This window comes from Silurus meridionalis, chromosome 28 (genome assembly GCF_014805685.1).
Source record: "Silurus meridionalis isolate SWU-2019-XX chromosome 28, ASM1480568v1, whole genome shotgun sequence".
Lineage (NCBI taxonomy): Eukaryota > Metazoa > Chordata > Actinopteri > Siluriformes > Siluridae > Silurus > Silurus meridionalis.
In genome coordinates, this window is record NC_060911.1 from 41635 (window position 1) to 55000 (window position 13366).

A 13366-nucleotide genomic window follows, 5' to 3' on the forward strand; every position below is an offset into this window, starting at 1 on the left:
CTTTGTTTCTCATGTTCTGAGAGTCCTTCAGGTACCTTTTGGGGAAACTCCAGGTGGGCTGTCATGTGACTTTTACTGATGAGTTGCTTCCGTCTGGCCACTCTGGAAGGTTCTTCTCTCCACAGAAAAATGCTGGAGCTCTTTCAGAGTGACTGTCAGGTTCTTGGTCACCACCCTGACTAAGGTCCTTCTCCCTGATCTCAGTTTGGCCAGGCGACTCCGCTCTAGGAAGAGTCCTGGTGGTTCCAAACTTTTTCCATTTACGAGTGATGGAGCCACGCCCAGTGAAACGGATCTAACACACACACACACACACACACAACTGTGTGTAAGGTGTGGTATGTAAAGATGTAAAAGGTGTGTGTGTGTGTGTGTGTGTATAAACACTCACATGCTCTCCACTCGTCAGGGTGTTTGAAGGGAAAAGCCAAACCATTATCAATTGCAGCGATCTGAATCACACACTCTTTATGCTCACTCCACTCACTGTCCTGAAACACACACACACACACACACACACACACACACACACACACAACGCGGTCACGTCTCCTCAACACACATCTCCACAATGCTGTCACGTCTCCTGAACAAGGCCACGTCTCCTCAACATGGGCACATCTCAATATCTCAACAAGGTCACATCTCCTCAATATGATCACATCTCAACACGGTCATGTCTCCTCAACACGGCCACGTCTCCTCAACACACATCTCAACAACACAGTCACGTCTCCTCAACACGGCCACGTCTCCTCAACACGGCCACGTCTCCTCAACAACATGGTCACGTCTCCTCAACACACATCTCCTCAACACGGTCACGTCCCCTCAACACGGTCACGTCTCATCAACACAAATCTCAACAACGCGGTCACGTCCCCTCAACCCGGTCATGTCTCCTCAACACACATCCCAACAACTCGGTCACGTCTCCTCAACACACATCTCCTCAACACGGTCACGTCTCATCAACACAAATCTCAACAACGCGGTCACGTCCCCTCAACCCGGTCATGTCTCCTCAACACACATCCCAACAACTCGGTCACGTCTCCTCAACACACATCTCCTCAACACGGTCACGTCTCCTCAACACACATCTCAACAATACGGCCACATCTCCTCAACACGATCACATCTCAATACGGTCATGTCTCCTCAACAGGGCCACGTGTCCTCAACACAATCACATCTCAATATCTCAACATGGTCACATCTCAACGCGGTCACATCTAGGGTTAGGGTTCTGACCACTAAGGACAGATTCATGAATAACCTGCCTGATTTATCTCAATTTCTCACTAAACCCATAACTATTAATAATCTTGATGAAATGGTTAACAACATAGACCTTATCCTCACTAGCACATTAGACACTGTTTCCCCCATCCGGTTAAAAAAGGTTAGAGAACAAGCACCTGTACCTTGGTATAATAGTCATACGCATGCCCTCAAGAGAACAGCCCATAACCTGGAGAGAAAATGGAGGAAAACTAAATTGGAGGTATTTAGAATCGCGTATAAAGACAGTATGCTCAGCTACAGACGGGCGCTAAAAGCTGCTAGAGCTGAACATCTGAGCAAACTTATAGAAAACAACAAACACAATCCCAGGTTCCTTTTCAGTACAGTAACTAAACTAACTACAAATCAGGGCTCTGAAAATTGTGTTCCATCACAGTTTAGTAGTGAGGACTTTATGATTTTCTTCACTGAAAAAATAGATAACATTAGAAAAACAATTGTGGAGGTCCAACCTCTGAAATCATCTCCTGAGACAGTGTTACCTTCAACTCCACAACTCCACTGTTTACATGTACAGGACAGGAAGAGCTGCATGATGTTATTATCAAAGCTAAATCAACAACATGTCAGTTAGATCCCATTCCAACTAATCTACTGAAGGAAGTGTTATATACAGCTGGTGAACCTCTTCTCAATATTATTAACTCCTCACTATCTTTAGGTCACGTCCCTAAACCACTCAGGTTAGCAGTTATTAAGCCCCTCATTAAAAAACCTAATCTGGATCCAAACACACTATTGAATTACAGACCCATTTCAAATCTCCCATTTATGTCTGAGATTTTAGAAAAGATTGTCGCTGCCCAGTTCTGTTCCCACTTACAAGAGAACAATATCTTTGAAGAATTTCAGTCAGGTTTCAGGCTCCATCATAGCACAGAAACTGCTCTAGTTACAATCACTAATGACCTGTTTTTAGCTTCAGACCAAGGCTTCATCTCGCTGTTAGTTTCACTAGATCTCAGTACACAGAAGCTCCAGCATTTCAACCTGCATTTAGATGGATGTTCTGTAACCACTAGTTCAACGGTAAAAGATCTCTGTTAAGTTTCGAAGATTGTGGAGCTTTAAAGAAGTAGATGCTCATAAACATCCCGAACCATCTAGAGACGTACCAGTGCCAATTGGACTCCACTTCATGTGGAGTTTGGACACTGGACCTCCTGGAGTGTTTAAAGGCTCTGGCATGGAGAAGCTGGTGTTGGATCTGTGATGATCTCAGATGTTTAGCTATTTTATGAGTTGCTCAGTAGCTCCTGGTTTTATAACCATAATGACTGTAGAAGACTGTAGAAAGATCATCAGTCATAATCACACACTCCAGTGCTCATGTTAGTTCTCACTCTCCAGTGTTCTGTAGTGTTTAAAGACTATAATCACACTCTTGATGTCTCCCAAATGAGGATGAGGTTCTGCTTTTGAGTCTGGTTCCTCTCAAGGTTTCTTCCTCATAACATCTAAGGGAGTTTTTCCTTCACCACAGTCTCCATGGTGATCATCAGGGATAAACACACACCATTCACCTTCACTGTTTCTGTAATTCTGTAAAGCTGCTTTGAGACGATGTGTGTTGTGAAAAGTGCAATAGAAATAAACTTCACTTGACTCCTCAATACGATCACATCTCATATTTTATTAAATTATTATAAAAGATGAAAGTGAGATGGGCAGCTTGTAATTGAGTTCTCACACACACACACACACACACACACACACACAATTGTTTACCGACTATAATTTAAAAATGGACAGTGTGTGTGTGTGTGTGTGTGTGTGTGTGTGTGTGCATGTATAAAAATAAATGAAATAAAAAGCTTGGTGTTTCATACCTTCACTGTTTCTTCTTGTTCTCCAGCTTTTTCATATTTAATCAACCAGTTATCATTTCCTCTGTCTACACACACACACACACACACACACACACACACACACACACACACACACACACACACACAAAATGAGTACTCATGTTTCAGTGTTGGAGAGTTTGTGTGAGTGTGTATTCTGTGTGTATGAGTGTGTGTGCACGATTGTGTATGTAAGTGTGTGTGTGAGTGAGTGTGTATGAGTGTGTGTATGTGAGTGAATGTGTATGGTGTGTGTATGTGAGTGAGTATTTTGTGTGTGTGAGTGTATTTGTGAGTGTGCGTGTGTGTGTGTGTGTGTGTGTGTGTGTGTGCGTGTGCATATGAGTGTGTGTGCACGATTGTGTATGTAAGTGTGTGTGTATGTGAGTGTGTGTGTGTGTGTGTGCATATGAGTGTGTGTGTATGTGAGTGTGTGTGTGTGTGTATGTAAGTGTGTGTGTGAGTGTATTTGTGAGTGTATTTGTGAGTGTGTGTGTGTGTGTGCGTGTGTGTGCGTGTGTGTGCATATGAGTGTGTGTGTATGTAAGTGTGCATGGTGCATGTATGTGAGTGTATGTGTGTGTGTATGGGTGTGTGTATATGTGCGAGAGAGAGAGAGAGAGCGAGAGCCAGAGAGAGAGAGATAGAGAGAGAGAAAGAGCGAGAGAGAGAGACCTGTGTTCCGGATGACGTAATCCAGCACTACGAGTCTCTCGAACTGAAACTGCAGCTGCTTCCTCGTGTTCTCAGGAAGAGGCTCCGCCTCAAACCTTCTCAACCAATAATCTGCCTCCTGATAGCCTTCTACAAACAGCTGGAATGAACCAACCTGCAGCATAAAAGGGGGGACCATTCCACACACAGTGTAGACGGGAGTGTCAGATATAATGATAACAAGATGAAGGTGATGTGATGGGGCGTGGCCTCACCTTGGGGGGCAGGCCCACTCTGTGGAAGCGCCGCCCAACTTTGGGAACTTTCTCCAGGGCATACTTCTTACCACGAGATTTTGCTCGATCGATAGCATTGTAGTGAAACGTCTCACTGGCCAGAGACACAACCTGCATGCGCATGCACACACACACGCGCACAAACAAGCGCACACGCACGCACGCACACGCACACACATTAGTAGTGAAATCAATACCAGGATGCGTTTTACCCCCGAGACACACACACACACACACACACACACACACACACACACACACACACACACACATACACACACAGGGAAGCCATCTCCTCACCTTGGTCTTTGGGACGACATGGAGGCAGAGTTTCTGGTCCACCAGTGAGGCAGCTGCTTCAGAAAGGTATCCCTGGTTGGGGACAAGGCAGCCGCGGCCGAAGCAGCAGGGACAGCACAGCTTGTGGAAATATTTGGTCCATTTGGGGTTCAGGTGACCGTACGGCTCCTCTGACTTTGGCTTGAACACACCAATGATCTTCTACAATAAAAACAACAACTGACTATAAATGAGAAATCAATCAATACAAACCAAAGACAATTAAAAATCAACCTGATTAACAAAATCAAAGAAATAATTAACTGGAACAATTAAAACTGATAATTACAAACTACTGAAACCCATTAGAGGCGGAGCACTGAAAAAGAAGAACTCTGCAAAAACACAAAACTCAAAAGAGCATCTGGACCCGATGAAATATTCAACGATAAAAAGTTCTCAATTGCATTTGTCCATCTGAAAAGTATTTCCTGTAAATCTGAGTGTAGGACGTTTCCCTGAATCGAGGACTTACAGGGTCTTTATCGTTATAAATAGAGAAAAAAAGGGAATGGGAATGTTTTTCTGACGTATAATCAATTCTAGACTTTTAGACATCTTGAGCACAATTCTCACAAATCTGATCACATTTACACACTTGAATTGAGAAACACTTCGAAACAATGTTTTAATGTCGGCTCGTGTGGTGAAAAAGGGCTCCTGTAGCAGATCCACCTCAATCTGTGTGATTCAGAAATAAAAAACACCTGCTTTACGCAGATAACAAGTTTCAGCAGATCTCCCACTGAACAGGGCCTTCAGCAGAACCTGGACCTGCTTCAGCACTACTGTTAGACCTGGGCAGGAGAATCACAAACTCCCATAACTCCCTCCACACAAACACAAACTCCCATAACTCCCTCCTCACCCTCAAACTCCCATAACTCCCTCTACACAAACACAAACTCCCATAACTCCCTCCTCACCCTCAAACTCCCATAACTCCTCTACACACACAAACTCCCATAACTCCCTCCTCACCCTCAAACTCCCATAACTCCCTCCACACAAGCACAAACTCCCATAACTCCCTCTACACAAACACAAACTCCCATAACTCCCTCCTCACCCTCAAACTCCCATAACTCCTCTACACAAACACAAACTCCCATAACTCCCTCCTCACCTCAAACTCCCATAACTCCTCTACACACACAAACTCCCATAACTCCTCCTCACCCTCAAACTCCCATAACTCCCTCCACACAAGCACAAACTACCATAACTCCTCTACACAAACACAAACTCCCATAACTCCCTCCTCACCCTCAAACTCCCATAACTCCTCTACACAAACACAAACTCCCATAACTCCTCTACACAAACTCCCATAACACCCTACTCACCCTCAAACTCCCATAACTCCTCTACAGAAACAAACTCCCATAACTCCCTCCACACAAGCACAAACTCCCATAACTCCTCTACACAAACTCCCATAACTCCTCTACACAAACACAAACTCCCATAACTCCTCTACACAAACTCCCATAACTCCCTCTACACACACACAAACTCCCATAACTCCCTCCTCACCCTCAAACTCCCTTAACTCCTCTACACATACACAAACTCCCATAACTCCCTCCTCACCCCGTAGAACTCCTATAACTCCTCTACACAAACTCCCATAACTCCCTACTCACCCTAAAACTCCCATAACTCCCTACTCACCCTCAAACTCCCTCTACACAAACACAAACTCCCATAACTCCTCTACACAAACTCCCATAACTCCCTCTACACAAACTCCCATAACTCCATAAGCACACAAACAACAACAAGCACACAAATATCCTCAAATGATGAACATACAGAAACGACCAATCAAATTCCAGAAACACCTGAAACTCAGTGACTTACCAAAATCACATCACTGACAAAATATTTAAATACCACGAGCTGAAACACAACAACCTCCTGATATGAAGCATCAGTAACATTTACTGATTCCCACCACACACACACACCTACTGATCCATCACCCCCACACACCTACTGATCCATCACCCCCACACACCTACTGATCCACACACACACACACACCTACTGATCCCCACACACACACACTTACTGATCCATCACCACACACACACACCTACTGATCCACACACACACACACACACCTACTGATCCACACACACACACACACACACACACACACACACACACACACACACACACACACACACACCTACTGATCCATCACCACACACACACACACACACACACACACACACACACACACACACACACCCTTTAGAATCTTTGACGAAGTAGCTGCCACTAGAACCCTGCGAGATTCTCTCAGGGAAAACGCCGCTCTCGATGGCCTGCTCTGCCCGCTGGATGATCTCCCCAAACATCGGGTCGTCTGGGAAATGGTTAAAGTCCCCGCTGCTGGCTCCTACACACACACACACACACACACACACACACACACACACACACATAAGTACTTGTGGAAGTGTCTTTTCAGTGTATCTTGTGTTGATTACAGACACAGGAAGGATTTTCCAGAGATTTGAGGAAAAAAGTGAGCTGAAGATCAACACCATCTGCTTCTGCTCATTCAGGAGCTTCACACACTTGAGGTGAACTTTAACCAATTAACCAAAACTAATCAGAACCCATCCTCCTTCAATACCCAATCAGTGATCAGTACCATGTTTGGCCCCGCCCACACTGTAACTTAGATGTTATTTATGATTCCTGCAGGAGTTTTAGGAGATGCCAGGAGAGTTCAAACACAGCTCCGAGTTCTTTCTCTCTCTCTCTCTCTCTCTCACACACACACACACACACACACACACACACACACACACACACACACACACACCTTCAATGGCACTCCCATTAATCATTTATATTCACGTCACACCAACACGTGTGTGTTAGCAATATATAAATAATTTATCACACACACACACACACACACACACACACACACGCGCGCGCACAGGTAGAGTTTAGAACACTAAGGCTACACACCCAATCAGATTTCTCCGGATAATTAAAATACATTGACGTTATTGATACCTTTGTGACGTCAGGGAGTGCGTCAGCGAGTCACGTGATTTTTTTCCTATTCACTAATTAACACCCCGAGTGTCAAAGTCCGTGTAAGAACCAGAGCATCTGCTACACCTGCAGATACCCGAGTAATAATAACCGTGTGTGTGTGCGCGCGCGCTCACCGGGAGAAGCCAGGTTCTCTTTATCAGAGGAAGAGGAGTGTCGGTTCCGCCTGGGTTTCTTGCCTCTCGCGGCGCGAGTCGGGGAGGACGAGGCCGAGCCGCAGGTCGATGTTCCCGGTAAGAGCAGCGCGTCTTCCTCCTCTTCCTCCAGCTCGGTGAGCACGGACTCTGTGGAGCCGCAGACCCGCTGAGCTCCGCCGGGGAAAGCGCGCAGTGAGCCCGGCTCCGGGACGCGGCTCTCGGTGTCGCTCGAGCTCTCGGTGTCGGCGGGGTCGCATTCCGACATCATGGTGAATATTTTCCCGTCGGCACGCGCTCAGCGCGGTAGATGAGGGGTACCGGGAGGTTCAGGTTCGATCAGAAGTTTCGTTTCTTTCACAGCTCCATACTGAACACTGACCTGCTGTGGATCCACTCCTACATTTCCGGACACGTCATAAACTAACTTCCTGCTGCTTATACGCATGCGCACTCACTGCGTCACGCACCTCCTAAAGGGGCCACGCACCGTTATTACCTGTGTTATTACCACCGTTATTACCTCCTCCTCTGTGCTTCAAAACCCCAAATAATCAACTATTAAATACAATAATATTATATATTACATTACATTCTCATACTATATACTCTATATTTATTATTTTACCAGGTCTACACAGTCCAGAGTTCACAAAGAAAACATTTCCACTCATTTGAAGTAAAATTCTAAGAACTTAATTATGAAAAATTGTTCTTTCTCTGGTTTTATATCTGTAATATGATCATGTGATCAGGTGGAATATATCATAATTTTTACGACCTACAGTATTTACTTTTTTCAATAAATAATGATTTAATTCATTATTTTATTCATATTTAATGGAATTAAACTATTTGTTTCTAATAATCTTTTTCAGGCTTCTCCCATTAGTGGTCTCCACACTCCTGTCCTCTACATCTGCCTCTTTCACACCAACTACCTGCATGTCTTCCCTCACCACATCCATAAACCTCCTCCTTGGTCTTCCTCTTTTCCTCCTTCCTGGTGGCTCCATCCTCAGCGTTTTCCTACTGATATACCCCATGTTTCTCCTCTGCACATGTCCAAACCATCTCAATCTCACCTTCCTCATCTTGTCTCCAAAACGTCCTACGTGCGCTGTCCCTCGAATAAACTCATTTCTAATCCTGTCCATCGTCATCACTCCCAATGAACATCTCAACATCTTCAGCTCTGCTACCTCCAGCTCCACCTTCTGTCTTTTACTCAATGCCACTGTCTCTAATCCATACAACATCTCAGGTCTCACCACAGTCCTATAAACTTTCCCTTTCACTCTCACAGATACTCTTCTATCACAAATCACTCCTGCTATCACTCTTCTCCACCCACTCCACCCTGCCTGCACTCTTTTCTTCACTTCTCTAACACACTCTACATTACTCTGCACTGTTGACCCCAGGTACCTGAACTCCTCCACCTTCTCCAGCTCTTCTCCCTGCAACCACACCCATCCACTGCCCTCCCTCTCATTCACACATGTACTTTGTCTTACTCCTACTGACTTTCATTCCCCTTCTCTCCAGCGTGTACCTCCACCTCTCCAGGCTCTTCACAATCACAATATCATCCGCAAACATCATACATCATAGTCCATGGAGATTCCTGTCTGACCTCGTCCTTCCACCTGTCCATCACCACTGCAAACAGGAAAGGGCTCAGAGCCGATCCTTGATGCAGTCCAACCCTCACCCTGAACCAGTCTGTGGTTCCTACTGCACACTTCACTGCTGTCACACTGTCCTCATACATGTCCTGCACCACCCTCACATACTTCTCTGACACACCAGACTTCCTCATACAATACCACAACTCCTCTCTCCACCCTGTCGTCGCTTTCTCTAAATCCACACACACACAATGCAGCTCCTTCTGACCTTCTCTATACTTCTCCATCAACATTCTCAAAGCAAATAATGCATCTGTGGTGCTCTTCCTCAGCATGAAACCATACTGCTGCTCACAGATGGTCACCTCTTCTCTCAGCCTGGCTTCCATATACAATATCAATATAATATGATAAAATAATAAAAAAATTTTATAAAGAGGAAAAATTTGTACATTAATAAGTGAGTGAGAAAATTGTTTTAAATAATTTCAAGTTACATCTAACTAAATAAAGAACTGGTAGCTCATTGGTTAAAAATTTTGACTTCTGATCAGATGGTTGTATGTTCAAATTCCAGCACCACGAAGCTGCCACAGCTGGGCCCCTCAGCAACACCCTTAACCCTCAACTTCATAAAATCACATAATGCATGTCGCTCTGGATAAGGGCATCTTCCAAATGCCAAGAATACAAATATTAAAACATATTTCAGAACTGCAGTTTGAGGTTAAATACGGATGTAAAACAACAGAAAATAAAACAGTAAAAACTTTGTTTTTATTTTACTGAAAATTGTAGCTAATTGTTTAAACTTGTCTAAAAACATCTTCAGCATCTTGAATTTAGGTTTTGCACAAACTGAGATAAAACTCCACTTTTCATTGAAAGAAATTAAAGAAATTATTTTAGGAAAAAGAAAAAAAATCGACTTATTTTAATTCTTGAATTAAAAAAAAGTTTATTTCCTAAAAAAAAAAAAAAGATAAAAAAAAAATTACAAAAAAAGAAAAAGATTATTGTTAAAGTTGAGGTAAAATGCATTTTTTCATATAAAAGTGAAAAACAAAAATTTATAAGCCCAACACTTCACCCAGCACAGAGTGTTGATTTATTCTACTGCACTGTCTGGCTGTATAAGGGTTAGTCTCCTGAAGGGAGGATTAAGGATGGGGATTGAGGAGGGTTGAGGATTAAGGATGGGGATTGAGGAGGGTTGAGGATTAAGGAAGGGGATTGAGGAGGTTTGAGGATTAAGGAAGGGGATTGAGGAGGTTTGAGGATTAAGGATGGGGATTGAGGAGGGTTGAGGATTAAGGATGGGGATTGAGGAGGGTTGAGGATTAAGGAAGGGATTGAGGAGGTTGAGGATTAAGGATGGGGATTGAGGAGGTTGAGGATTAAGGAGGGATTGAGGAGGTTGAGGATTAAGGAAGGGATTGAGGAGGTTGAGGATTAAGGAAGGGATTGAGGAGGTTGAGGATTAAGGAAGGATTGAGGAGGTTGAGGATTAAGGAGGATTGAGGAGGTTGAGGATTAAGGAAGGGGATTGAGGAGGTTGAGGATTAAGGAGGGATTGAGGAGGTTGAGGATTAAGGAGGGATTGAGGAGGGTTGAGGAGGGAGGACCATTGAGAAGGTGAAGATAACAGAAAAGGGGGTGTTTGAGGTTCCTGGTTGCTTGTGAATTTAAATCTTCCAGAATATTTTCTTCCTGTAGAGGATGTATGAAATCAGCACCCACAGACTCGTGGCCAGCAGGTTCTGTGTCAGGTGCTCGGCATGTGATTGGCTGTTCTTCATTTTCCAGCGGAATGGGAAGTAATTCTCAAACACCTCATGACCCACATACACCAGGATGGAGTTCATACCTGAAGGCACACATGTGCTCAGTTACAAACACACACACACACACACACACACACACACACACACACACACACACACAGTGAGGAGAAATACACACACAGTTCACACACTTCTGTTTGCTGTTTGAGGTGTTTTTGCTGCTGCTTTCAGCTCCTTTCTCCTGAGTGAGTGCTTCTTTATCCCTCACCTTCATCATTAGTAGCCTGAAAGTATAGTGTGAGATCTAATGAGGTTCTGCTCTGTTCTTTCCTCCTGCATGTTGTGGAGCCAGTTGTTGGACGAGAGATGTTCCAGGTCTGTGCTACATTAACTGTGACCCTGTAGCTTTCACCATGATTATTACTTCTGAATCTTCTCACGTGTGTGGAGATGTTATGAAAAAGGTTTACAGATGTTACAGATGAGCTCACCAGGGTAGAAGAATGGTGCTCCACTCCACCACCTCCTCACATCCACCGTATAATAACACAACATCAACAACACAAAGGCAAAACAGCTGAGCGTTGTCACATACGACAGAGACCTACACACACACACACACACACAGACACACACACACACTAATATTAATATGTAATAATTGTGTAATATGAGCTCCGTCTCTGTATGATCCCTAACACACGATCACAGTAATAATGTGTGTATGTGTGTATAAATGTGAATGTGTGTGTGTGTGTGTGTGTTACCATAAATTCTTGTTGATGGGGATGAAGCCGTGATCTCTGGAGCATTTAGTCAGAACAGCCGAGACGATTCCCTACAAAATGACCAATAAAACACAAATTAATAAAGAGTCCTTTTTAAATGTACATTAAAAAACTACAGATTTATAACATTTTACAATTCAATAAATAATAAATATACTGAATTCATTTTATATAACTAACCTCTTGCAATTAAACAAAATAAACAAACAAACAAATAAACAAATAAATAAATAAAGTAAACAAACCAGAACAAAAGCCCAGATCAGGAACGGGTCATTATCTGTCTGAGTGATCTCTGTAGTGCTGCAGAATTTTCCTGCCTGTAACACACATATACACACACCCACACACATCCACACACACCCACACACACACACACACACACCCACCCACACCCACACACATCCACCCACACACACACACACACACATCCACACACACACACACACATACACACCCACATCCACCCACATCCACACACACACACACACAAACATCCACCCACCCACACACACATACACACACACACACATACACACACATACACACACATACACACATCCACACACACACATATACACACACACACACACACCACACACACACATATACACACACACACATCCACCACACACACACACACATCCACACACACACACACACACACACCACACACACACATACACACACACACACACACCACACACATCCACCCACATCCACACACACACATCACACACACACACACACATCCACCCACACACACACACACACACACATCCACACACACACACACACCCACACACACACACACACACACACCCACACACATCCACACACACACATCCACACACATCCACACACACACACACACACACACACACACATCCACACACATCCACACACACACATCCACACACACACACACATCCACACACACACACACACACACACACACATCCACACACACCCACACATCCACCCACACACACACACCCACACACACATCCACACACACACACACACACACACACACACACATCCACACACACACCCACATCAATGCACACAAACACACACACACATCCACACACACCCACACACACACACACACAATCCACACACCCACACATCCACACACAAATGCACACAAACACAAACACACCCACATCAATGCACACAAACACACACATATGCACACAAACACATGCAAACACAAATGCACACACATAAGCAAATAAACACACGCAAACACAGTCACGCACAAACACGCAAACAGACACACAGACACATACAGACTGTGAAAAGTGAGGAAACAGCGAGTTCACATTAATGTTCCTTCTGTTTCTATGCAACCAACATTCCGTCTGGACTGCGGCCCATTGGAACGACTTCACTGTACATCAGGACGATGAGCCAAGCGCACGCCTGAGTTCTGTAAGTGTTATTCAGAGAGTAGACAGACGTCTGGAGTGATATTTATCATGGAACAACCTGCTCAGTC

General features: G+C 44.2%; 2 protein-coding genes across 2 annotated transcripts in view; both read right to left on the minus strand.

Moving 5' to 3' along the window:
* Positions 1–260: 260 nt before the first annotated feature.
* On the minus strand, positions 261–8514 carry pi4k2b (phosphatidylinositol 4-kinase type 2 beta). The gene is made up of 8 exons (XM_046843006.1): positions 7642–8514; positions 6701–6851; positions 4406–4607; positions 4085–4216; positions 3831–3984; positions 3138–3202; positions 392–491; positions 261–295 (listed from the first exon to the last, which is right to left on the minus strand). The coding sequence occupies exons 1-8, from the start codon at positions 7928–7930 to the stop codon at positions 261–263; spliced, it is 1128 nt and encodes a 375-aa protein (XP_046698962.1). The 5' UTR covers positions 7931–8514.
* Positions 8515–10909: 2395 nt separating this feature from the next.
* hgsnat (heparan-alpha-glucosaminide N-acetyltransferase) overlaps positions 10910–13366 on the minus strand; it is a 23774-nt gene continuing 21317 nt past the window's right edge. The window contains exons 18-21 of the mRNA XM_046842574.1: positions 12108–12293; positions 11842–11912; positions 11566–11678; positions 10910–11157 (exon numbers count right to left, since the gene is read on the minus strand). Coding sequence (XP_046698530.1) covers positions 10976–11157; positions 11566–11678; positions 11842–11912; positions 12108–12293 — 552 coding nt within the window. The 3' untranslated portion in view covers positions 10910–10975. The remainder of the gene's footprint in view (positions 11158–11565; positions 11679–11841; positions 11913–12107; positions 12294–13366) is intronic.

Bases quoted from the DNA above. Each gene is read 5' to 3' on its own strand.
- pi4k2b (XM_046843006.1), bottom strand. From the start codon at position 7,930: ATGATGTCGGAATGCGACCCCGCCGACACCGAGAGCTCGAGCGACACC. The intron at 492-3,137 runs GTATGAAACACC...TGTGTGTTTCAG, and splicing joins AACAAGAAGAAACAGTGAAG to GACAGTGAGTGGAGTGAGCA. The intron at 296-391 runs GTGAGTGTTTAT...TGTGTGTGTTAG, and splicing joins CCCTGACGAGTGGAGAGCAT to ATCCGTTTCACTGGGCGTGG.